At 43.8% G+C, this 27284-nt stretch overlaps 2 protein-coding genes across 3 annotated transcripts in view; one reads left to right on the top strand and one right to left on the bottom strand.

The window, feature by feature from the left end:
• Window positions 1–2008: 2008 nt before the first annotated feature.
• NAA50 (N-alpha-acetyltransferase 50, NatE catalytic subunit) lies at window positions 2009–25466 on the bottom strand. 2 transcript variants are annotated; one of them, XM_048819593.2, is made up of 5 exons: window positions 25277–25466; window positions 12339–12472; window positions 11633–11752; window positions 10108–10174; window positions 2009–5792 (listed from the first exon to the last, which is right to left on the bottom strand). In XM_048819593.2, exons 1-5 carry the CDS (start codon window positions 25282–25284, stop codon window positions 5612–5614), a joined length of 510 nt encoding a protein of 169 aa, XP_048675550.1. In that variant the 5' UTR covers window positions 25285–25466; the 3' UTR covers window positions 2009–5611. The 2 variants fall into 2 exon arrangements, with proteins under 2 accessions (XP_048675550.1, XP_048675540.1); XM_048819583.2 differs by having other exon boundaries at window positions 12339–12475; window positions 25277–25464.
• A 157-nt stretch (window positions 25467–25623) lies between these two features.
• Window positions 25624–27284, top strand: part of ATP6V1A (ATPase H+ transporting V1 subunit A) — a 36236-nt gene continuing 34575 nt past the window's right edge. Inside the window, exon 1 of the mRNA XM_048819546.2 lies at window positions 25624–25779. The gene's annotated coding sequence lies outside the window, so the exon portion shown is untranslated. The remainder of the gene's footprint in view (window positions 25780–27284) is intronic.

The raw sequence follows: 27284 nt of genomic DNA on the forward strand, positions 1-27284 counted from the left end.
TTTTAATGGGGGAGTTTGTGTCTTAGGAATCCCTTGATTAAGCGATCACATCTGCTTGCACAGCAGTTTTCAGGCCAGTTTGACTATGCACATACATTTTAAAGTACTATGAAAAATTGCTCTTATTCAGAAACTGCATCAGAAGCTTAATTCTGGGGCATCTTCTGGTGCCTCATATTTAGCATTTTGGGATAAAGTTACTTTGTAAGTCAGTTTTGCTGGGATGTATTAAGGAAATAGATGTTGCAATTACTTTAAATTGGTCATTTCTTTTGTTTGTAGTGCTTAAAGATTTCAGAGTGGTAGCTGTGTCTGGATCAGCAAAAAGAACGAGTACTTGTGGCACCTTAGAGACTAATACATTTGTTAGTCTCTAAAGTGCCACAAGTACTCCTCGTTCTTAGTGCTTAAAGAGTCTCTCTCAGCCTTATCTGAGTTAATGGAGCTTTTTAAAAAGAAAAAACAGGTAAGTTTTGCCCCTTCCTAGGCAGTGCCTGGAGCTACTACTGACAGATTGTCCATGCCTCTTTTAAAGAGGACACTACCAACAATCCTAAGGAAACCTCTTAATACTTTACCAATCTCAATCAATTATTGTCTAATTTCACTTCCCAGGGTAAGGTTACAGTGATGGATCAAGTCCAGCAACATGTTTGCCTCCTGCAGCATCTTAGATGATGATCCCTTCCACTGTGGTTTAAGATCAGAATATAGCCCAACTTTAAAAAAGAAAAGGTTTGGGGGATTTCCAGCTGCTTCTGGAGGTTAGGGAACTAAGTGTGGCCAAAATCCTTGTTATACACTCCTCCAAATTATAATTGATATTGCAATGGTGTCTGAATTGTGCTTGGCAATTTGCATGCAGTGTTATATATTTATAATATAAAAATATGCTTTTTGGGGTAGCTGTTGAAGCAGAGGAGAGCAATAGTGGGAAAGAACCGTTGGAATGGAAAGAGCAAGTGAAAAAGGGCAGGAAGAAGGTCTGAGCAGGAAACATTTTTCCCATCCTGCAATATATATATATTTTAATCTCAAAGTTCCCATCCCACATCAGGATGAAAAAGTTTTTCAAAAACTTAAAAGTTTTTACAAACCAATAAATGGAAAAAATTGGTTCAGGTCAATTAGACCATTTCATTTTGATAATTTCAAAGCTTTGTTTCAATTTTTTCACTTTTGTCTTTAGCTTTTTTTTTTGTGATTGTTTAAAATAAATTTCTAAACAAGTAGTTTTGAATCAAAACTTGAAATTTTTCATTTAGAAAATGTTGAAACAAGATCTTTTGATATGAAAAATGTTGAAAAAAGGTTTTGAAGTTTGGAAATTAGTTTTGTGCTAACAGTTTTAGTTGCATTGAATTGGCATTTTTCAGCAAAAAGTGTTTTGTCAAAACATTCCTGACCAGCTTTCTAGCAAATGACGCTATGAACAAGATGGGGCTGGGCAGCAGTGGGAACAGGATGAAAAGTGACCTTTTCTTTGATCCAAAACAGATTCACAGTGCTCTCTGTACCTTAAGACCACTTACTTCTACAGATACACACTACAGCTGCCTGCTTTTACAGCATTTTTCACAGGAAGCACGCTGTTTGTTCTTCAGGATCTGCAATGGCTGGCAATTATTTTCCAGAGACAGTTTAGTGGTTTTTAACCTACAAAGCCTAACATGTTTTGTGTTGATGCCCCTCTCCTTGTGCAATACCACAGAAGTACATCAGCTAAAGTGTCCACAATTGCTCTTGTCCCACATAAGGCAGGGGATTTCAGTGAGTGGCCCTTGATTTTGGAAAAGTCACTTCCCTGATAGTCACTTACATACAGCAGTCACCACACTGCCAGATCCATACCACAGTTCATGCTGCTCAACTTACTGAAGATCATCAGGAGAGGAAAGCTGCATGGTCTGTGAAAAACCTGAGTAAAACCCCACACCTGATTTCAGACAGACCAAGGATTGATGGAAACAAGGCTAAGTTGCAAGAAATGCACAAGACAAATCATGGATGACAACTCCAATAGTGCACGTTTATTCTGAACAGTATTTTTAAAAGTTTTACTTTCAAGAGTTTGAGAAAAACAAAACATGCTCCTGATGTACAAGGGCAATGATCTAGATTAAAAATGGACCATCTTATTTGTAAAGAATTTGATTACCCCAGTAATTTAAAAGTCATAACATTGAGGATGCATCTGTAAGCCGCACAGTGCACCGCCCCATTCAGACAAAGTCCTAATCAAGAGACAGGGGCAATCTTAGCCATATTCAGTACGAGGCAGTTGCAGATTCCAAAAAAACATCCAAGTCAGCACAAACATTACAAAACCGACTCTGTGCATAGCTGCTGAACCTGGATCACAGCACAGGGGAGGAGAATGTAACAGTGGGGGTTTTTGGTTCAAATTTACTAGACATCACAGGGCACCATCAAGAATTAACACAATATCACTTATTTGTTTTAGCTGTAACAGCATCGGCAGGTTTAACTATTAACTGCACCATGTAAACTCAGCCCATTTGTGTATACAAAAAAAATATTCCATCCCCCCAGACGAGTGACATCCTTCTGGGTGCTTCTTTTCCCAGGCCCCTATATTATGGTTTCTGGTAGCGAATGTCTCTTTGTGGAGGACAGTATCTTCATGGTTCAACTGACGTATGACATAACCTATTGTAGAGAGGTTTAAAAGCAACTTGCATGTACACAGCCTAAATGTTGCCTGCAAGCTCTTCATCCAGAACAGAAGTGCTGGTGATTATTTCATAGACACTCCTAACTTTTTAAATCGTTGTGCATATGCTGTTATTTTCAAGCTAATGGGAGGTCCTGCTGCAGTAACATTTGAAGTAATAGAAATTTACTGCAGACAAACTAATACTCAACACTATTCCAGTGTCTCCTACTGACAGCACTGAGGTAAGTTCTCCTCCCACACCCAACAGTCTGGGTACACTAATATTAACACAACCGTTTGGTAGCCAGAACTATTGCCCTTCTTCCCATGTATGGGGTGCAGCTTTTGAAGAGGTTTTAGATGAAACCTTTTGATGTGTGTGCTTAAGAGTACAAAAAAACATTTTCCAAGACTAATAGTCTGAGAAAAGGAGCCTTGATTTCTAGTTTCTCTCCCTTCCACTTCCTATAAAATATTTAGTTAGAAGTTAGTGAGACCGGTTTGCTGTGGAATGGGAGTTCTAAGAATTTTTTTGAGGGATACATTCATAGAATGATGGCAGCCCAAAGCAAAAAGACAGAGACAACCAAGCAAGTCCAGACACCAGACTCGTTTATGCTTTTGAAACCTGCAGGAAAACTGCCTACAAACCACTGATTTATGGAAGCCTACAACAGCAAATCCTAAAAAGCTCACCCCTATACTTACCTCCCCAACCCAAACACTTACCACTTAATTCTAGAAGAATCAAGAGCACTTGGCTTGGCACAAAAAACAGCTATGGTCTGAACTATAGCTGTGCTGCATGAACATCCTCCAATGCATATTCTCTCCCCCCATTAACACCTTTTAGTCCTGTCTACAACTGTTCAAGAAAACTATGTTGGCATCTGAGGAACTAATTGTGCTTCAACACTAATCTTGCTAGAAAGGTGCTGAAACTGCCTCCATAATCAGTGTAGGCAGGGTCTAACTATGCTATAAAACTTTTACAAAACTAGGTAATCTGTGGCCAAGGAAACACTGTCAGCACTTTTCTAGCTAGAGTCCACCACAGGGTGATATGAACACAGTTCCCCTGGCCACTCTAGCAAGGCTTTTACAAAGCCAACGGGGAGTTCTACCACCAAGACTCAATTAGCATAAATCCAGAAACTGAAGTCAATGAGCAGCTACTCAGTTCAGGCTCATCAATGTATTCAAAAAGCTCTTATGGTGAATAGTGATAGTTTTGGGGTTGCCTGTTTTTGATACTAGGGATCTAGACTGCATAATATGAGGTGAGAGACATTTTTTCCTGCCTTAGTCTCACACCCCCAATGTCAAAATCCTTGGTTCCCAAGTCAGCCTCAGAGCAACAGCACCTGCTCACGAGATGTATACTGTTATGTGCACCATGGGTTGGAGGCCTTTGAAGCAGATGGGCTCAACAGGCAGCTGCATTTTTAAAAACACTTATGGCAAAGGAATGCAGTTTAATCTCAATCTAGGTGATGGGGCAGGAGGGTCAGTTTCAATTCAGTGCATTTCCCAGATGCTTGGAGTCTCCTCTTAGGTCAAGTTGGTATGTAACTGCTGACAACAGCGTGTACAAGGTAGCACTGAAATTCATGCAAATGAAGCATGAAAGGATGCAAAGCAGAGCTCAGTAAAAAGTTTACTGTAGTTTTTATGTTACAGTACTAGGAAGAAGCCAGTCAACCAGCCTATTTTCCAAATCCCAAAAGATGTTCCAGTCTGAGCTGTTTTCTCTGATGCTCCATGAAACACCCTTTCACAAGAGGAGAACTGCAACACTGGCAGGTCGGAGAAAAGTCTTCAGAGGCGTTCAAAGAGCAGTTCTTAATCCCTTCATACCCACAGATCATATAAACTCAGCAAGCCAAGCAGAGCCCAGGCCATTTCAGAGATCCCCTGCAAAGCTATTTGATTAGGGTCAGGACTCTGGTTTCCCTTCTCAGTCTCACTGCCTGGTTCCTCCACCTTGGCTCCAATCCCAGGTTTCTTTGTTACCGCAGGTTTGACAGTCCTAGCACCAAACTAACACTTGGACACAGGCACTTGCCTTAGAATTGAACTGGACATGATGCTTACAGTCCCTTCTCCCATTCCAGTAGTCTGGATAAAATGAACTGCCCCTTATGGACAGCTGAGACCTGGAGAATTTCACTTGCTCTTAAAACAAACACCTCACCTCAGGATACATGTTTTTGCAAGGCTCTTCTTGCTGACATCAGATTTAGCTCTTACCCTGGCAAGAGTCTGGTCGGAATTGGGTAGGATGAATGGTGATGGTAGCTGAAAAGGAAGAAACTAAAACTCACTCTGAATCCTTTTTTGGGTCAATCAAGGAATGTAGCACCAGCTGGGGTGATAACTTTCAGCACAGGCACAATAAATGTGCTGGTAAACCAGCCTGCTCTTCTTAGCAAGAGATGGAGAAAAAGTCAAACAAAAATATTTGGAAAGATTAAACATTTTGGGGGGCCTGGGGAAGAAGAGGGAAAAGAGAATTGCTAAAACAAAGTTCACGCATATTTCAGGGGCTGTAAAAAACAAACTGGTATTATAGAACTCAAAAAGGACAAGATATTGCTTTTTCTTTCAACACAGACTTTTTTAGGCCCTACCTTTCGGTGTGAAAGCAAGAGATAAATCACTCTCTGAAGGAGACTGACTTCAGGAAAGCCTACCCAAGCCCTCCACACCTCAAACTAGGGAGATCTGTACACCTCTTCCTATCCTGTTGAACAGAAAGAGCTAAAAAAACCCAAACATGATTGGACAGTCCTTGGGAAAAGCATTACATTTTGTTGGAGAGAGGGCAAGAAAAAAAAAAGATGAAGGGAAGGGGGGAGAAAAAAAAAATCAACAGGCCTCTCTTTCCTTATTTGGCGACAAGCAAGTGCAAGAAAGTGTTCATTGGGGTTTTGTTCAGTTGTCGGTCTTTTGCACATCTGCATTCTGGCCAAGACAAGGGGTTTTGAGGTTTTTCTGGAGGACATGAGCATCTGCTGGCTCTATCCTCTTGTAATAGTTTTTCTTCGTCTCAATGATCTCAAAGCCAAACTTTCTGTAGAAGTCGATAGCTGACTCGTTGCTGATCTGGACATGCCTAGGGCACACAGGAGGATAGAGAAAAAGACATCAGCATTTTCTGTAGTATAAAATGTAGCCTACACACCCAGGAATTGTATACCCAGGGATAGAGAGTAAGGGCTTGTCTACACCAGCAATTTACAGCACTGCAACTTTCTCGCTCAGGGGTGTGAAAAAACACCCCCCTGAGCACAGCAAGTTTCAGCGCTGTAAAGCGCCAGTGTAGACAGTGCCCCAGCGCTGGTAGCCGCGCCCCTCGTGGAGGTGGTTTTCTTAGAGCACTGGGAGAGCTCTCTCCCAGTTCTGTGTCGCGACCACACAGGCACATTAAAGCGCTGCCGCAGCGCTTTAGCATTGCCAGTGTAGACTAGCCCTACGATGGAGGTGGGGGGGGTAATGCTCTAGAGTTAGATGCCATGGTCTAATAGAGCACAGAATTGAGAATTAGGAACTTCTGACATCTAATCCCGTGCTAACACAGATTTCCTTTGTGACTTTTAGCTAACCACCTCACCTCTCTGCCTCTATTTCCCCATCTGTAAAATAAACCTAACCCCTCTCGAGAGAGCTGTTGTGGGGATCAACTAGCTAGCATATAAAGTGCTTTGATTATATGAAGTGTTAAGTATTAACATTATCAGCTCAGTAGTTTCCACCTTGGCAGATATTTTGTGAAATATAACAATACAACCTAGTTTCACTGGAGACACTACTGCAGTTTGATTCTGTAAGTTCTTTCAGTAACACACTCTAAACACTACAGTAAAATCAGGCTTATCAATGACAATCATGTCATGAATTCTACCACAACAAAAGAGTGCTCTGATGGTATTAACACATGCCCTGACCCAACCCACACAGGCAAGACCAGACTGTTTAGATGTGGTTGGGGCTTTGTATTACAGCACCTTCCCTCCTACACAACAGTTTTTGTAGCATAGACAGATTCTGTGGGGTTTGGGAAACATTTCTCCCTCTTCTTTAGAGTTTTACAAAGCTTGGGAGAACAGAAATTCTTGGGGAGGTGGCGGATAATCCCCCTAAACAGCCTTTAATTTTCTATTCTAAACTGCTAGAGGACTTAATTTCTGTCATGGGTCTTATAAAAAAAGATTTGTGTTTCGACTTCCGCTGGCTCAATAGTATCTGTTAAATAAATATTTTCAGAGTTGAACAGACACTCCAGATGCTTGTGATCTAGATGCTTTAGTACAGCATTTCCCAAATGGTGGGTCCTAGACCCACTAATGGGATGGTAGCAAGGTTCCAGATGCATTGCCACATTCAGGACGAGATTAACCCATCACAGGGCCCTGGCCTATGCAAACACACACTTCTCTCATCCTGGGGCAGAGGGGAGGTCTGGAGGTTTGGACAGTGAGCCAGACCTGAACTCACCTCGCAGCAGTGGCTCCAATCCTGAGGGGCTAGACCAACTCCCAGCTCCAGGATCTGTGAACCCATGCATCAGGTCACAATGCCTGGAGCAAAGCTCAGTGGGACAGGAGCATCACACTGGAGTGAGTTTGTTCTCCAGCACTTCCCCGCCCTCACCCCAGGGCGTCCCTTCTGCAACTGGGCTGGGATTAGGGTTGCTGTGTCAGGGTGAAGGGTGCATCTGTGTAATAGTGGTTCGCAAAGACAGACAAAATGCATTTGGTGGGTTGCCTTAGTAAAAAGTTTGGGAATCACTGCTTTCATATATCAAGGTCCTAAATGACATGATGTGGAACCAATGGAACAAAAACAGAGTCCAGTCTCATCACCGGCAATGGTCAACATCTAAGAGGGCATTTCACACTTACGACATAAGGCCATGTTTTTGAACATTAGTTGCCTAAAGTTAGGAGCCTAAATTTGAAGATGTTGGCTCAAGTGTCAGCAAAACCAAGAATATGGCCACCCGTAACAGGTATTTGGTGTGCCCATCTTTGCCAGCTATTCATCTCCCATCCTAGAACAGTACTTTGGTAGGTGGAGAGAGAGATTATGTAGGGCGCGCCACTCCCCCTTTTTTTTGGCAACAGCAGCAGATATTTCAGATCAATTAGTCTTCCAACCTGCACATTACTGTAGCTTCTTAACTTGGAGACAGAAGGAAAACTAGTATTCATTAACAAATGTTTAACGATGGGCCTGATAGGCCACTACCTCTGAGGGGAGAGAGCAGGAAGCATTTTAGTTAGTTTGCAAACAAGCTCCACTGCAAGGCTTTTCTTATCAGTCACTACTAGCCAGAGTCGGCACAGTAAACTTTTGAGAATTCTCCCATTAGGGTCTTTGCTTCAGCTTCCTGCTAATGCAGTGCTGGGTGTGGGGACTGACCAATCCATCAGGAGATATTAGCTTGTTAAACATTCCACATACTAGGGTCCTCAGCAATCCTGGTGGAGGCTCAAGATTCAGTCAACTGCTCTGAAGTAGGATCGAAACCACATTTTCTAGTGATCTGGTGTTTTAATGTACATGTGTGGACTGGGTATCATTATAGACACTTACCACCTACGACATTTTAGTTTAATATAGGATTTATAGTATTCCCTACTCTAAGGAGAGGAGATATCAGTGTGGTAAATGTTTGTTTATTTTTAAATGCTGCCCATTGTTTAATTGATCTTGCTGTTTGGCCATTAGCATGTAGTTACAATGCTTTAAAATAGGGCTGTCAAGCAATTAAAAAAATTAATCGCAATTAATTGCATGATTAATCGCACTGTTAAACAATAACAGAATATCATTTATTTAAATATTTTTGGATATTTTCTACATTTCGAATACAAAGTGTACAGTGCTCACTTTATATTTATTTTGATTACATATATTTGCATTGTAAAAAACAAATAGTATTTTTCTATTCACCTAATACAAGTACTGTAGTGCAATCTCTTTATCATGAAAGTTGAACTCACAAATGTAGAATTATGTACAAAAAAACCCACATTCAAAAATGATTATTATGTCCCTTGATACTTCAACCGCCATTCCAGAGGACATGTGTCCATGCTGATGACGGGTTCTGCTCAGTAACGATCCAAAGCAGTGCAGACCAACCCATGTTCATTTTCATCATCTGAGTCAGAGGCCACCAGCAGAAGGTTATTTTCTTTTTTGGTGGTTTGGGTTCTATAATTTCCACATCAGAGTGTTGCTCTTTTAAGACTTCTGAAAGCATGCTCCACACCTCGTCCCTCTCAGATTTTGGAAAGCACTTCAGATTCTTAAATCTTGAGTCAAGTGTTGTAGCTATCTTTGGAAATTTCACATTAGTATCTTCTTTGCATTTTGTCAGATTTGCAGTGAAAGTGTTCTTAAAATGAACAACATGTACTGGGTCATCATCCGAGACTGCTAGAACATGAAATACATGGCAGAATGCAGGTAAAACAGGAGACATACAATTCTCCTCCCAGGAGTTCAGTCACAAATTTAATTAACGCTTTTTTTTTTTTAAACAAGCATCATCAGCATGGAAGCATGTCCTCTGGAATGGCGGTTGAAGTATCAAGGGATATATGAATCTTTAGCACAAATAAACATAAATATCTTGTGATGCCAGATACAACAGTGCCATGCAAATGCCTGTTCTCATTTTCAGGTGACACTGTCATTAAGAAGTGGGCAGCATTGTCTCCCGTAACTGTAAACAAACCTGTTTGTCTTAACAATTGGCTGAACAAGAAGTAGGACTGAGTGGACTTGTAGGCTCTAAAGTTTTACATTGTTTTGTTTTTGAGTGCAGTTCTATAAACAAAAAAAATACATTTGTAAGTTGCACTTTCATGATAAAGAGATTGTACTACAGTACTTGTATGCAGTGAATTGAAAAATACTGTTTCTTTTGTTTATCATTTTTCATGCAGTGAAAATATCTGTAGTCAAAAATAATATAAAGTGAGCAGTGTACACTTTGTATTCTGTGTTGTAATTGAAATAGATATATTTGAAAATGTAGAAAAACATCCAAAAACGTTTAATACATTTAAATTGGTATTCTATTGTTTAACACTGCAATTAATAGTGACTAATTCTTTTAACTGCAATTAATTTTTTTTGAGTTAATTGCATGAGTTAACTGTGATTAATCGACATCCCTACTTTAAAATTCAGCACTACTTTTGAAGGAAACCTTCCAAAACTAGGGAAGCGTCTGCTACTGGGCAGTGCCTGGAACAAATCTAGAACTTGAGCGCTGAATGGCTGGGCAGTATTTGTAAGATGGGACCAGTTTTGATCCATCATCCCACAGCAATTGAAACTGAAATATTGTACCCTCCTCACTCCCCTATGGAGCCTCTCCCAAGCCCAGGAGAGCAAGAATGTCATTTACTTACAAATAGATGTTGTCAAAAGTGCCATCTTTCTCACAGATGTTTAAGACGTGATTCAACATTTTAGTTCCTGCCAAGGAATAGAGAGAGACTTAATCACCCCACAAATGTGCAACCAAATCAGTTTAAAGTTTGCAGTCAGCTCTGTAACTGCTTAATTCCCTAAGCAGGGATATACTGCTCTTAGTGAGTTCATATGACATATTCCTAGAGCAAGTGCTGAGAGCATTGCTATTGTACTCTGAAATTAGCATACTATACTGCACTTCATGTTTTAAGTGTTATTTGAGGCTGCTATGAACATTAAAATCTATACACTGGATATTTTAAACAGTAACTTAAAATTAAGTTGCCTAAATTCAAAGGCCTCAGGGAGGCTTAAAAATATCAATCACAAAGAGGACTCCCTGCAAAAGAAGATATTAAAAATAGGAGAAACCTCATGTCAGAAGACCAGGAAACATATTTAGAACAGAAAAGATTATTGAACATAATAGTTTGCTCTTCTGTAACACCTTTCATGAAAGATTTCAAATCATCTTACATATTTATGAATTAAGCCTCCCAACACCTTGTTATGTATTTTCCCCATAGGTGAACAGATGCAGAGAGTTTAAGCAAATTAAATTTAAGGTTAATAGGCCTATCTTCCCTCCTTTGACTGTTCACAAAGTCTAATTCTTTATAATTTCTTTTAAGAAAATGCCTTAATGCTTTTAAAGTTAACAGAAAAAGCTTACAGCCTAGCAATGCTAATAAGCAACTCTACGTGGTACCAATGATTTGATTAGAGAACCTTCTTCAAAAGAAAACTTCCAGGGCCTCAAAGTGAGCAAAGAATGCGATTAAATTTAAGTAATAGCACTGACAGTATTAACAACATTACCTGACAAGCAGGTAACAAATAATTTAAATGAATAAAGCTCCGTTTTTGGCTTTTTGTCCCAGTGAAACATTTTAATGGAAATAAAAGGCCTGTATTAATGTGAGAAGCCCATAGATCTGGGAGAAAAAGCTGAAACCCCCCTGAAACTATACGCTATGATGTAGATAGAAAATAGCAGCTCTCCTCAAACAAGGAGAGTTAACTTATTGTGATGGAAAACTAAGATACATGGTGACTGGATGGAACATTGTCCAGTGGGTTATATTTCTACGTGTGCCACTGACTGGCTGTGAGACCCTAAGGCATATCATTTCACCTCTCTTTGCTTCGGTATTTTTTATCTGTAAAATAGAATACCTACATCACAGGGAGGGTCTTAGGCTTGATATACAAAGAGCCCTTTGAAATCTTGAGTTAGAAAGCAGACTCACTTCCACAGGACAGGGAAAGCAGAGTTCACTATAAAACAAGTTCTTCTTTCCCACAGCTCCCTTCCTAAGACAGGAATCATCTTCTAATAAAGCATTAAGTTCTGCTGTATCAAAGGAACTGAAAGCTTTAGAAAAGCATTCAGAAGGCTGCCCAGCACTTTTTTTTTTTTTTTTTTTTTGAAGATGCAGATCAAAATGCAGGTAGCCTTACCTATTCCTAGCCTTCGGTAGGGTGCCAGGCATCCAAGTGTCATGATGTAAAGTCTCTTCTGGTTCTGAGAGTGATCCACTCTGCAGCACACTGCACCCACTGCAATATCATTGAAATATGCTGCCAGGGAGGGAAACAGTCAAGTTTTGGTCATTTAGAAATCTCAAGTCTTATAAATATCCTATCCTTCATTTGTCTTCCTTCACTTCTCTTCTTTTTCCCCATAACCACTTTTTCCCTTTTTCTGGGGAACATGGATAATTATATTCTTCCCGAAAATACAATAAAACTTTTAGTCAAATAAGTCATATGGAGATATATCCAATTAACTTCTTCCACACTGCTCCAAGAAACATTCAGGTAAATGTTAAATCTTGGCTGACATTTTCTGGGTGATGTTTGCCCTGTGGTGCTCATGTCAAAGGATTTGATTAATCAGAAGTCCAGCCAATGAACCACATGGGAAAAAGGGGTAAGATTCCACATACATCTTCCTGTGCTTCCCCTGGTAATGAACAGAACACCTACTCCCAATAAAGAAAGACCCTATTTAGACTGCAAGTTCTTTAGGGTAAGGACTGTGCCTCATACAGAGCTAAGCATATTTTCACTGCTTAACAGAACAGGAGGAGCTAGTGTCACAAATACCAAGAACAGAGGAGGGTAATACTTCCACCCACCCCCAAACTACGGACAAAAACTGTACCTAATTTAGCTAGCTCGCCAACCTCCAGCACATCCTTGTAGAACTTGTCATTGTAGCTGACAGGAAAAATGACCTGATTTAACCTCTTCAGCTGCTTAATGTTGTGTGGCGTCACATCTCCCAGCTCGATCCGGCTACTGGAACAAATCAAAACATGCTTAACACGTCTACAAACCCACAATTTATAAGTATATCAAATATTTAAAACCAGGTATTTTATTTATACATAGAGGGCTAGTTAGCTGAACAACCAATTGAATAGCTACCTGAATCATTGGTGTGGGGTCAACACGCACACACAGCTCCTACTCCCTCTTTTGCGGGCAGCTGCTTTAATACCAAGAAAAAGTCCCAATCAGTACCATAAATTCAGAAGATGCTAAAGGTCTTGAAATGGTTACACAAGGCTGGCTCTCCACAAAATACTGTGTCTGTGTGTGTGTGTGGTTGTGCCAGCATTGGAGAAAGAAAGCAAAAAGAGAACATGACAAGAAAATGTCAGAATCACCCTGTGAGCCAAGTGGCACTAGTTTCCAAACCTTCCCCTTAAATTTTTACCACAGATTCACTAAGATTGCCTCTGTGCCAGCCTCATGCGTGCCTCTCTCCATCTGTTCAATGTACAGAATAAGCTCCTTAGCCAAGTCCAACTACTAACAAGATAGTCCTGAATTTGTGCTGATTTTCAACAAAATCAGGGGATGAACCTAAGAGAAGTCAAATTACCTAAGAAAGGCAGGTCCTCCCTAAACTTCCTTCCCAGAGAGTCCTGGAGGCTGCACAAAATATTGCCATGAGCACTTGAGCTAGATCTGTTTTAATATGCTGGTGAACTACTGCTTGGGGGGGAAAGGTCACAGATTACAGTCATCAAAGTCACTGTTCCTGTTAAATATGACAGGAGCAGAACTGGGACTGTAATCTACAACTTTTGAAATACCATTATGATGAACAATACTGAGGAAAAATAACATGCCCTTTCATAAATCCAGAATACAGACTCCTGGTAGGAACATGATGCATCCAGGACAGCAATGTGTGGGGATATCAACTGTATACACCATCCCTGCCAATTTCTCTCCAAGCTTAAAAGAATGCTCCAACAGCTTTAGCAAGGACTAGCATAATGAAAAAAAACAACAACCTTGTTCCAAGTGGACAGCTCTATATACACAGGCAGCTGCCAGCTCATTGTACGTTATGACTGAGGAGCAAGCATGGATGATTCCAGATTAGTCTACAGCCTCAATTTTATTGACTAATGTATAGACAACTAGAATTTTCTTCTGCTCAAGAGACACCATTAGCATTTTGTTTTGTTTTACACTCTATAACAATTCTGTTTTCAGGAAGACCATTTTACAAAGACATATGCAGGCTGGCAAGGTTCGAGGTAAGTACACTTCTCTAGAATTATTTTGATTTCCTGCACTTTCTTTCTTAACAGCTAGAGCTGTTCACACGGGTTAGTGTCTTTAGAAGAAAAAAAAAAAGTATAGATGACATATGCAGAACACTGTAAAACAAGTATGATCTCTGCTGAACTAGGCACCCTGCTGTCTTCAAGTACTGCCCCAAACATGCGGGATACAGTTTAGCTCTGTTTTATTAAGAGATCAACTTCTTTAAGCAAACAATTTTTTAGTCTCTTGATTAGCTACTGACAAGTTCAACTGTATTTAATCACTTTAGGTACAATATCCATCTTAATTAACTATCAAGTCAACTACCACCAGCAATGAAGGAAGGTAGGTTTTTGTTTTCTAAGCATAGTGTTATAACCTGCGAGAGCTACTACAGATCTTAGGGCCACAGTATAGAACGCCCAATATGTACTTTAAGAAGTGTACACAGCCCAAACACACACTTTATAAAATGTGCATTATTTCTGTACAGCTACTGTAGCATTCACAAGGTCTGAAAGGCTATTTCATTCATAGATTCTAAGGCTTAGATGACGATAATGATCCTTCTGAGTTTGATCTCCTGCATAACAAAAGCCATAGTTTTCTCCTAGTGATTCCTGCATTGAGCCCAAAAACTTGTGGCTAAGCTACTAGAGCATATCTTACCTTTTAAAAAGCCATGCAGCCTAGATTTAAAGGCTCAAGGGATAGAGAATTTACTCCATCCCTTGGCAATATGTTCCAATGGTTAATTACTCTCACTGTTAAAAAATATTGCATCTTATTTCCAATTTGAACTTTGCTGACTTCAACTTTCAGCCACTAGATCTTGTCATATCTTTGCCTGCTAGATTAAAGAGCTTTCAGGTATAGAATCACAGAATATCAGGGTTGGAAGGGACCTCAGGAGGTCATCTAGTCCAACCCCCTGCTCAAAGCAGGACCAATCCCCAATTTTTGCCCAGATCCCTAAATGACCCCCTCAACGATTGAACTCACAACCCTGGGTTTAGCAGGCTGATGCTCAAACCACTGAGCTACCCTCCCCCCGTATCAGATAGAAGATACAGAAGGTATCTTCTCCTTCTGTAGATAATTATAGACAGATCCAGCCCCCTCTTAACCTTTCCTTTGGTAAACTAAATAAGTTAACCTTGGTTAGTCTCATTGTAAGGTGTGTTTTCCAGACCATTAATCATTCTTGTAGCTTGTTGCTGAACCCTCTCCAGTTTTTCTATTTCCCTTTTAGAGTATGACACCGGCACTGCATGCAATATTCCAGTAATGACCTCACCAATGCCATGTACACAGCTAATATCACCCTACTTCTATTTTATAGTTTATTTTAATACATCTGAGTGTATTAAAAGCAGAAATGGCTGGGAACCAAGTGGCCCTGTTGAGCTATTCCACAAAGTACCCATTTTTCTTGTCACCCTCACAGTTTTTGCCATTCCCTCTGTGTCACCGCTATCTCTTTTGCCTTAGGCTACTCTGAGCATGTCTACATTAAGGATTTTGGCACTACTGCATCAGTGCAACCTCTCTCCTTTTCCTCAGCGTAATTGCACCAATGTAAAGCAAGGCTTGAACCAACGTGACTTACCCTGGGGCAAGCAGTGATGTTGCAAGCCCCTCTTTTCACTGCTGCAAAAAATATCTAACATGCCATTGGTGTAGGGTCTCATCTAAACATTCACTCAGCGCTCTAGACCCAGTCTACATGGTTCTTCTAAAATCCACACGCTTGCAAATGGTCCTTTAAAATGCATCAAACCCAGTTCTTGATAGCAGGTGTAACTGGATTTCATCTCGAAAAGTCAGTGCCAACGAGAAGAGAGAGGACCAGATACAAAGCCACAGAGGAATCTTTTGTTGAAAGCATATTTTCAGTGTTATTTTCAGTATATACCACTACATGATTGTCATCACATAAATTAGACCCCAAAAATCTTCATGAACTGAAGGAGAGCTTGGCCCTCCATTCCTCACCCACACAGGCCTCCCTCTCCAAATGCTCCTCCAGTTTGCACAGGACTTCAAAGCTCAACCTGGCCCAACACTGCTCTTCGGAGCACCTGCGTGGACAATATCTAATGTCCACAACAGGCCTTAAAGATCTGAGAATCACATGAACTGCATTAGCTCTGAAGAACTATGGACAAAGAAAAATAGATTCATTTTGTCTAGGGAGAGATAGGACAGCATAAGTACATGGAAAACAGGGACCATTCAGCGCGTACATGCTGAAGCTCACTATCTGCAAGAGTCACTCTGTACAGACAGACAGTTTTCCGTCTTCAAATCTAAGGACTTGTAAAGTTGCCCTAGACCAAACATATCTCGGACACAGCATATATATTTGGCCATGCTTTTCTCTTCATTTGCATCAATGACAACACAAGTATAGCGTTTGAAAAAAAATGTTAGTAATGAATGTGTATTCTTTTGTTATTTGCTAAAAACTATTCTATGCCCAAGGTATTAATGAAAACTGTTTACTTTTTCTATTTAGTATATCCTGAGGAGGCCATCTCCGTGCATTCCACTCTGTATGTAATTTGTTGCAGAATTTCTATCCCTTATGGTGGTGAAGAAAACTTTAAAGACAAATTCAGGGTACTCCCGCACTACAAGTGCTACAGTGGTACAGCTGTAGCACTGTAGCTAAGCCACTCTAGCATAGACACATATTACTGCAATGGAAGGGATTTTTCCATGGCTGTAGTAAATCCACCCCTTTGAGAGGCAGCAAATAGGTCAACAGACTAATTCTTCTGTCAACCTAATTATGTCTACAGTGGGGGTTAGGACAACCTAACTACACAGCACAAGGCAAGAAATTTTTCACAGCCCTGAACAATATAGCTAGGTTGACTTAAGTTTTAGGTGTAGACCAGACTCTAGTGCAGATCTCTATATCACGGTTGACTGGTCAATCCTGGAGCCTCTGACAATCGATTGTGATCTCCAGCCCCTAAAAGGCTCCCTGCCTGCCCTATGCCGCTCCCAGAAGCGGCCAGCACCCCGCTGCAGCCCCTGGCAGGGTGGGGCAGGTGTCTCCGCACGCTGCTCCTCCTACAAGCACTGCCCCTGCAGCTCCCACTGGCCAAGAACAGGAAAGTGTGGCCAATGGGAGCTGCAGGGGCGGTGCTTGCAGACATGAGTAGTGTGTGGAGTCACAAGCCGCCCTCCCTCCCCCACCCCCCGGGGCCACAGGAGCATGCTGGCCGCTTGCCTTAGCCCTGCTGTGCCACCAACCAGGAGCCGCCCGACGTCAGTGCCACCCAGTAGGAGCCTACATCCCAAGCCCCCTCCCAGAGCCAGCAACCTGCACTCCCTTTTACACCCAATACTCTGTCCCACCCCGGAGCCCACTCCTGCACTCAAACTCCCTCCCAGAGCTTGCACCCCTCACCCCCTCCTTCACCAGGCTCAGCCCGGAGCCCGCTCCCACACTCCGAACCCCTCTGCCCCAGCCCACAGCCCGCACCCCCTCCCGAAACCCAACCCCCTGCCCTATGAAAGTGAGTGAGGGTGGGGGAGAGTGAGCGATGGAGGGGGTTGGGGGTGGAGTGGGCGGGGCCGATCCTGGGTTGCACTTAAATTCAAAAAGTCATCTTGTGCGTAAAAAGGTTGGAGACCACTGTTAGTGTAACAGATGCAGTCATAGATACTCAGTCTTCAGACAGCCTGAAACAATCAACGATATGAAATGTCCCTATCTTAATGGAGCGTTAACACTGAAACCGACAACATTATTTCACTAATAATTTTAGCAGAAACATCCACCTAATGTCCTCATCCCATAATCTCAAACTACTGACAACTGTATAGGTGACAGAGGAGTCTCATTTGTCCCCCACCCGGATGCCAAAATTCTTGCTCTGACACCCCACTCCCAAACTTCTACCACAACTCCCAAAAGTTGTGTTTTTAATACAAAATTCTGCAGCCCGTTAAACTTGTCAACATAAAATAGAATTTAATACCAAATTAAAGCAAAGGGTCAGGATTGTACTGTTTTTTACTAAGTTAGATAATACAATCTCCACTGACCATTTAAATGACGCTGACAAAGAATTTCCAGTGTGTAGTATGTGTGTGTGTACAATGTGATGAAATTCAATGGGCCTCACTATAGAGTTTAGGGCAAGTGTGTCACAACATACATGCAACTTCAAGTCTGGTGGAATTCGAGTCCATTGGACAAAAATACTACACCATTCTTCTTCATCAACACTTCACTAAGTGATTTTTTTTTTTAAATCTCAAACTGCAAAAGTGTTTAATTTACTTTAATGTCCAAAAAAGTCTACTTCATGTTTTCAAAAAGTCAAGCTCAATGTCCAGAGTTAAGTTACAAGGATGTCTGAGGAACCTTGTCTTACGATTAGAAGTCTAGTAGCAAGTGGAACTCCAGAGAAACTTTGGTCTTTCCATACTATATGGCACTTTTCATCCCACAAACATTATGTAAAGGAATCACTTCACTACTGAAGGGCACCCATGACTTCTGGGGTATAATGCAGCTGCTGACAATGCACAGAAACACTACACAAATTTAAGAAAGGAAACAAAGAACGATTCTACATCAAATTGAAATGGAAGTAGGAATTTAGTGAGGTGCTTATTGTTACTGAAACTGGAAGCCTGCCCAGAACACTGGCATTAACACGTCCACTCTCACTATCACTGCTCTACAATCTTTCCAGTGCTTGCCAAACACAAGCCTGCTTCCCCCGAGATCTAATTACAACTCATTGTGGTATGGGTTGAAAACCATACATAGGGGAGCGCAGAGTTGGTGTTACTGTGCAAACGGTAGATTTGAAGTTGGTAGGTAAATAACCTATTTGGCCCTGGTGGAACTGACAAGTCCCACTCACTTCACTGGCAGCAGCATCTGCTTACACCAGGGCAGAATGTGTCCCCTTGATGGTGTACTCAAAGGAAGCAATGCTGTACCAAAAAGAAAAGGAGTACTTGTGGCACCTTAGAGACTAACCAATTTATTTGAGCATAAGCTTTCGTGAGCTACAGCTCACTTCATCGGATGCATACTGTGGAAACTGCAGAAGACATTATATACACAGAGACCATGAAACAATACCTCCTCCCACCCCACTCTCCTGCTGGTAATAGCTTATCTAAAGTGATCACTCTCCTTACAATGTGTATGATTGGAAATGGCCCAACTTGATCATCATGCACATTGTAGGGAGAGTGGTCACTTTGGATGAACTATTACCAGCAGGAGAGTGAGTTTGTGTGTGTATGGGGGTGGGGGGTGAGAAAACCGGGATTTGTGCTGGAAATGGCCCACCTTGATTTTCATACACATTGTAAGGAGAGTGATCACTTTAGATAAGCTATTACCAGCAGGAGAGTGGGGTGGGAGGAGGTATTGTTTTATGGTCTCTGTGTATATAATGTCTTCTGCAGTTTCCACAGTACGCATCTGATGAAGTGAGCTGTAGCTCACAAAAGCTTATGCTCAAATAAATTAGTTAGTCTCTAAGGTGCCACAAGTACACCTTTTCTTTTTGCGAATACAGACTAACACGGCTGTTACTCTGAACGCTGTACCAGTTTACAGTTCAAAAGGAATTCAAATTATTTCCCAGAAACATGGATCATGATGAGAAGCTTCAGTGACAATCAATATTCAGAGCTTTCAAAACCAGTTAGAACCCACTATAAAGAGGAGAAAGGGAAATTTCAAGTTTTTTTTTAAAATGTTACAAGAATCTCAGCCCCATTCAACCATAAAGCTATGTCTACACTACAGCTAGGATTGATGCTCTGAGATCGATCCACTGGCGGTCAATTTAGCGGGTCTAGTGAAGACCCACCAAATGGACAGCAGATCGCTCCCCAGTCAACCCCTGTACTCTACCCCCAACGAGAAGAGTAAGGTAAGTCGGCAGGAGAGTGTCTCCCGTCGACCCCCCGCAGTGCAGACCCCGTGGTAACTCGACCTAAAGAACGTGGACTTCAGCTATGTTATTTATGTAGCTGGAGTTGTGTAGCCTAGTTCAACTTACCACCGTAGTATAGACATAGCCTAAGTAATGCAAGTCCCTTCCTAAAGGGATGTACCTGACTGAAACAGATCTCTGTGTAACTGATAGCAGAGCTCAGATTTATCTAAAGCAGCTGGTGTTCTAAATTTAGCGGAACAGAATCTCCAACTCACAAATTTTACTGGAGGTATCAAGGAACAGTCAAAGTAAGCTGGGGGAGAAAAAAATTTAACACAACAAATTGAGGACTTAGGAGAGGGTTTGCTGCCCAGTATACAGCAAGCTAACTTTATTGCTTCTGTTTTGGCTTGCAAGTTAAAACAGAAGTCAAGACAGGATAATGCACTCCCATAAATTAAAACTGAAACAGAGCTATGAATGATCTGCAAAGCATAGCTTTGCTTAGAATCTCCTCCAAAGCCAGAAGAGCCTCTAGTTTTCTTAAACAGATTAGCTTTCTTGCTAGGCACACAGGTTACTCAGGGTTCAGGGGCATGTCAGTTTGTTTTCAACTATCCCTTAAAGACCTGTGGGTTGCACACCTACTCTGCTTCCCTGCAGCATTTTTCAAATGCAGCCAACTGTGGGGGAATTGGGGGGTGCAAAGCAGCAGCCCCTCCCGCAGGGCTGCCAACAGGAGTTGGGTCGTGTCCTCCTCTAGAGCCAAAAATGCTGGAGCAGGCAGCTAGAGTGAGTTTCCCCACCTTTCCGGGGATGGTGGGGGTTCGGGCTCTGGCCATGCTGCCTCCAACTGTGGGGCCCTGGCTGCTTGGCAGCAGGTGCCAGCCCCAGCCGCCCATCCATCCCATTGCCCCTGCTGCCTCCCTACACACCTCCCCATATTTGTCTTAAATTTGTCCCCTGGCTTGCCAGGGCTAAGCAAATGTGTGTTTCTCATGTTGCTTCTGATGCAGCCTGTAGTGTGCTGTATCAAATGTAGCTGTTGTGTGATGGTCACATTCTACCCACGGTACATGAAAGCGTAGGATTACCAGATCTAGGTCCTCAGTTCAGGACTCACTTTCCTAGCCAACTGAAGAACAAGGACATTCCTGTATTATTGTGGCAGTCTACCTGTCCAGGCACAGCAAAGAGTCCAACGTGAGCACAAGGCTTCACAAACTTGATCTACAGTTTGATATCCTCAGGCATTAGGGCTTTACATGTTTCCTCAATACCTACTCATCTGAGGTCTAAGCCTAGCCATAGCTATTCATCATGTGCTCTTCAGGGGTTTCATGCATATTACCACCACTTCTCTGGCCTATATTCAATGTTCCCAACTGTAGTCTCACCTCTATAAGTCCAGAGAGAGCCAGCTGCCTCTGGAAGAGCTCATCTGCAAGGCTTCCAAGTTTCATAGCTTTTTGGGGGAATAGGGGGTGGAAAAGACCGTTGATTACTATGCATATGTGTAGTATCTAGCATAGTAGGGTCCCGATTTCAGTTGGGTCCCCTGGACCAGTGTTTCTCAACCTTTTTGATTCCAGGGACTAGTTTTCTGCCTTCCTGAACTGTGTCAAGGAGATTTTTTAGGGACCGGCGTTGGTCCATGAACCGGTTATTGAGAAACACCGCCCTGGATAATACCATGACATCTGAATCAACCTGTAGAGTCCTTAAGGCCACAGATAGAGCTTCTGAGAAACTGCTTTTCTGTTTTTCATTCCTCTTTGAAGTCTGCCTTTTGGCTAGACCCCTCCTGCCTCAGCAGGTGGTATAACTTTATTTTCTGACACATTACAAATCCCACAGAAATGTTAATCAGCAAGTTGTAACTTGAGCTCTTGCAAGTCAGTGAGAACCTCCCTTTGTACAGTCCTTGCTTGGAGGCAGCAATGTAAAAACTTTAACAAAACAGTGTAACAGAATGTGATATAGAGACAGGGATGCTATTCGCAACTGCTTTGCATGCAAACAGTGAGGTCAACAGGGGGCGGAGTTCAAGTTCCTCTCACTAAAGTCCCCCCCACAACTAATCAGAGCCAATATTTTTAATTAAAAAAAATATGAAAACTGGATTTATGGCAAAAATAAGAGAAGCAAAAGTGGATCTCCATGGACCATCAATTTCACAAGCTGCAAAGTGAACAAACATGAAAAAGTTTTGCAGATAACCTTTACATTGGATAAACTTAGTGAGTAAGGCCTGGTCTACACTACAGGATTAATTCGACATAAGCTGCCTTGCCTTGACCTAGCTGTGGAAGTGTCTTCACTTAAATTTGGCTCCAGCTGACATAAGTGCCTCTCTACGCTGCTTTTGTAACACCGCCTTCCAAAGCAGCATAGAGTCACGGTCGACGTAATTAGGTTGACGCAGTGTTAGTGCAGAGATTCATTGCTTACATCGACTGTTATTGGCTTTCACGAGCCACCCCACCATGACAGTACAATCGATACAAGCACTAATGGAGAGAATGTGCACCGCTGACACAAGGAGTCAAGTGTGCACACACACAAGCGATTTAATAACTGCAATAGCTGTATGTTGATGTTAAGTTAGGTTGATGTAATTTTGTAGTGTAGACATGGCTTAAGTCATGAAAAAACGGGGAAGGTGTAGAAGATGAGAGAAAAGCAAATGTGATCATGATCTTCAGAAAAACAAATGAGATCCTGATAATTACCCTTCCACAAGTCTAATGTTTAACCTCTCGTAAAACAGAACAAATCAGAGAAAACTGTTTTTCACAGCTAGATGATTTCACATCCTCCTTGAAAGAAACCACAGCTCCTCTCCATCTTATGCAATATCTGTCAGTAACAGGGATCTTTCTGCTAGAACTTCCAGCATTGGAAAGTCCAACGGACAGGAGTTTTAAAAATGGGAAGAGGCTCCCTCCAGTAGCATAGGTCTCCTTAGAAGAGAATGATGGGAACTTCTGCGAGCACCAGCAGTGGAGGACTTGTTCAGAAGCTTACAGTTTGGCTCACTTGCTGGAATCCAAGGAGCCACAGCAGCTGCCAGCAGAGGCCCCTTAACTTCTCGTTGATTTCTCCTTGCTCTCAGCAGAGGGGGTTCTGGGCCTATGCAGATTCTATGGCCACACTAAATGATATGGTAGATTCAACATAGAATGTGAAGCAACTGCACACGCAGCTTCACTGCTGCATGTTCTTCTAAATTCAGAGAGATTGGAGAGAAGAGCCATAAACCACATACACTGTGCCACTGCCTCCTTAGATTTGAAGGGTCACAGAACATTAGAGGACTATGAATGGCTTCTTCCAGAACTGACCTGAATGGAGCAGGATTGGGGACATAAAACTGAGTATTAAATTGTTATGAGGGGGTGGTAGTGGGGTGTTGTACTTGTATGGGAGCCCCAAACTCAGAAGCCACTGAAAGCCAAGAGTACACAGAACACGACAGAGCTGCACTAGAGGGATATATAACTATATCCTGCCAAGAGACCCCAGTCTGGTCTGCCCTGACATGCATAGACATACAAGTATCATATCCAGGCCCAAATAGCTCCTCTGTCTGATTCACAATCAACATGGAGTCAGAGGAGAGCCAAGCTGTAGAAATCTGCAAGATGGGTTACAAAGAGAAGAAAAAGACAAAATTCTAGCTCCAGCAACAAAGGAGCGGACCTAACTTAATAACTAAGCCAACTGCTGGCTCACCTTTGCTGATCAATTCTATTGCCCTTCCCTACACCAAATAAGGTAACTCTGACTAGCTCCAAGGGAGTGGGAAAAGAGAAAGGAATCCATCACTCCTGTTGGGCAATCTTTTATTCGTATGCAATTCTATGGAACCATTCCACATTGTTACCTGATGTCTAAGTTTTGGAGCCTGTTTTTTATCTCTCAGCTTCACTGACTCAGTCCCCGAAAACCACTTAAGGTGTTTGAAACTAGTCATGAAAATGAGAGATAACCAAGTTTTTATCATCAAGCAGCCCTGGTTTGTGACCTCATCCCAACTGCTAACAAGTTAATAACAAATAGAAAGTGGTTTAAAAACCTAAGAACTTCAGCTATCATTCACCCTGCCTTAAGCTGCCAAACTGGAATAGTAATATCGGACACTTATAAAACACTTTCCAAACAGTAATTATTTGCAACACCACCTCTGGAAGACAGCTTAGGAACACCCTTATTTTATAGAAAGAGAAATTGAGACACTAGACATAAACAGGTCATCAAATCTGGGAACAGAACCTTGGTCTCATGACCTCCAGTCCTGTGTTCAAAGCACTAGACCATGTTACCTCTGTTTAGCAGTGGAATCAGTGTGTCATTTACCACATTTGAAATCCCTATCCTACATTTTCACAAGACAACCAGAAAGGGAGGGAGACCCCAAACAGATTACACTGCAGAAATCATTGTTAGCTACAAAACATAGCTCTTTCTCATCCATCCATGTCCTGCAACCTCAAAGAGATGTCAATAGAATTTATAGGCTACATCAAAGCAAATACTCATGGAAATTACACCATCCTTTCAAACCTCCCTATAAAGCAGTCACACAAAATTCTACCTGACCTGGGGCAGGCAACATTTTAAGATAAAACATTATCTCCAATGCTGTTCAATCCAGAACTTTGCTGAGTGACTTACAGCTACCAATTTGATGACACTAGTTATATCTTCTTTATTATTATCGTGAAGGAAGGGTAAGGAGATTGTATGCTAAAACCAATTTGTTTTTATATCAATTTGGCAAGATAACTTCACAGGAAAGACCTCTGCACAAAATGATAATCTGCATTTCCCAACAGCGGAATGGAACAAACCAGCTTTTCCACCCAGTATTTCTGTAGCACAGCAGATAAGGTGAGACAAGGACTAGGAGAGCCGCTTTTGTCGTGCAGGTGGGGTACTTTCGAAAGGCAACGTGCTGTGAGCTTCTTGTAGATAAACATCAGTGTTTACCAGACAGACCCTTAATGGGTTTTACTTTAACACTAAGCACCGACTGCAACTCAATAGCTGAGTTTTCTCTAGCCCGTTCCACACACAAGGTATCCACACGACAACCAACAATCCAAGAGCCCGGCCCAGCAGCACGCCCCAGGGGCCGGGCACAGACAGCCGGGGGACGGGCCGGCGGCTGCCCGGCTGAATGGAGGGCCCCAGGCGAGACTTGGCCGGGAAGCGGCGGGGCACGGCGAGGGGCGGACAAGGCGCGTGGGGCGGCTGGAGAGCGGTTAACGTCTCGGTGTTCGCGCAGCTTCGCTGGGGAGCGGCGGAAGCGGCCCAGGAGTAGGGCTGGCCCCCGCCCCGGGAGGATCACGCCACCAGTCCCGGCAGCCCGCGCAGACTCCGGGGCCGGGTAGGACCAGGCGGCTTCCCCCACTGATCCCGCGGCGCCTGGGGCTCCCCCGCTGGCCAGGGCCGAGGCAGGGCCAGCCGCCGCCAGCCGGGGATGCCAGGCGGGAGCTCGGCAGCGGCACGGAGCCGGGCACAGGGAGGCCCCGGTCACAGCGAGGCCGGGCCGCGCCAGGCCCCCCAGGCTCAGGGCCGGGCTGGAGTTCGGGGCCGCACTCACCCCTTCATGGTGCGGCCTGGCGGGGCCGGGATCCGCGCTCAGTGCGTGCGGGGCCCGACGATGCGGCTCCGGCCTCCTCCTCCTCCTCGGCGCTGGCGGTTCGCCCTGCAGCTCCCCCTCCACATGGGCCTCGGGCCGCCCGTCCGCTGCGCTCCGCCCCACCCCGCCGACGTGACCCCTCACCTCGCTGCGGCGTGACTGGGCCGGCGCTATGCGGCGGCGCCACCCACGTGACCTCTCCCGTGGCCACTTCGCGGGAAGGGCCTTGTCCTGTCACGTGGCCCTGGAAGGCCAATCGCCTGCCTCCGCATTGGCCACCTGTCATTTAAAAGAAACACCCCCAGCATTAAACTAGGAGGTCTCCCGATTCCCTCACTTCCGGCGGGTCAGGGACTACGCTCGTGACTCGGCGCATGCGCCCTATGAGCGAATGAGCAGCTGATCGCCGCTGCCTGCCATTGAAGTGAAGGGAAAAAGAAGTGGTTCGGCTACGCCCGCCCCAGGTGAGACTCTCCCCCCGCCCGGCCGCGAGACGTCGTCACCTGGCAGATGTGGGAAGCGCCGAGCCGGGGGTGGGCGAGGCCGGCCGAGCGCGCGGGGGGCTCTCCAACCTCACCCCCGCGCGCGCCCGTGACGCCGCCGGGCCATGCTGCTCGGGCCGGGGGGCGCAGGGCCGTGGTGACGTACCCAGGCCCGCCGCGCCGCTCTGGCTGCGGCGTCCGGGGCGCGTCGCTCTGGCGGCCTCTGGGCCCCTGCTGCGACTCGCGGCGGGGGGGGGGGGGCGCTGCCGGGACCGTGGCCGGGGGGGGGGGGGGGCGTGTCGCGTGCGTTGCCGGCCTGGGGGCGGCCGGCGCCGCGGGAGCTGAGGCCGGCCCGTGCTTACGGGGGTGACCCAGCACGGGGTGGGGGAAGCCGGGCTGCGGGGCTGACGCGTGACCCGGCGGCCTGGGCACCCTGCCGGTTACTGGCCGAATGAAGACGCGCCCCTGTTGCTGCGGTCCGGGGGCCAAGCCTGGCAAACAAAAGCAACGAAACCGCCCCCCTGAAATGCTGAACAAGGGGGCGGGGGGGGGGGGGGGGCGGCTAACCTGAGGCTGGAAGGTGGCAGCGTTTAGCAGCGGCTCCATTGCGGTGTCTGGCGTTGCACAAGTAACGCCTGTAAATGCTGCTGTGCGGGCTGATCCTGCTATTGAGTGGGTCCCCCGTGAAGGAATTAGCGCCGCAATTTCGAAGGCCCCAGAGAACTTTCATTTCAGCAATGGGAGAGTAAGAGAACGTGAAATGGCTCTTGAATCTCTTTAATCTAGAGCTACACTGGCTGTATGCTTCAACTACTTTGATAGTTGATCTGAAGTATCTCTTTATAGTCTCCCCTTTCCAATCTCTTGTATTTACCTCATCCAGACACTGTTCTTAACTAAGGGAAGGGGATGTGGATGTTTCTGTTGGCGTTGAACGTTGTTGTTTGAAGCCACTGTAGATCATCTGATAAGGTGACTCAGTCCCATAGGGAGAGTCACTGTATGGCTCCCTATCCAGTGTCCCCACTACACTTGTCTTGGCATAATCTGGTGGTATGAGATCATAAGAGTGGTTCTCTAATTTTCTTAGCCCCTGCAGCTTTAGACTGTCTTATTCTGGAATAAGTGTCTCCACATGTGGACTGGTTCCTGAAGAGCTCCATGTGTAGACCAAGCCCTGACTTCTTTTAGAACTCTGACACCACATCTAAGGCTCTTATTAATTTTCATTAAGTGTTCTTCTCCTGCTCCTTTTGCTTGCACAGGCACAGATAGGCCTGTCAGCCTGAGATGGATCTCAGATGAAATAATGGAATAGCTGATAGAGGACTCAACTAATAAAGGAGGATAATTAATGCCAATCTGCGTGGATTTATCAAAAATAGATCTTGATATTATTTTTGAGAATACAAGTTTAATAAAGGTGGTAGTGTTGATGTGATAGACTTATGTAAGGCATTTGACTTGGTACTGCATGACATCTTGAT

Source organism: Caretta caretta, chromosome 1, assembly GCF_965140235.1.
Source record: "Caretta caretta isolate rCarCar2 chromosome 1, rCarCar1.hap1, whole genome shotgun sequence".
Lineage (NCBI taxonomy): Eukaryota > Metazoa > Chordata > Testudines > Cheloniidae > Caretta > Caretta caretta.

Bases quoted from the DNA above. Each gene is read 5' to 3' on its own strand.
- NAA50 (XM_048819583.2), bottom strand. The intron at 11,753-12,338 runs GTACAGTTTTTG...CCTCCCTGGCAG, and splicing joins TGGCGAGCTAGCTAAATTAG to CATATTTCAATGATATTGCA. The intron at 5,793-10,107 runs GTAAGTAAATGA...TGTGTGCCCTAG, and splicing joins ACTTTTGACAACATCTATTT to GCATGTCCAGATCAGCAACG.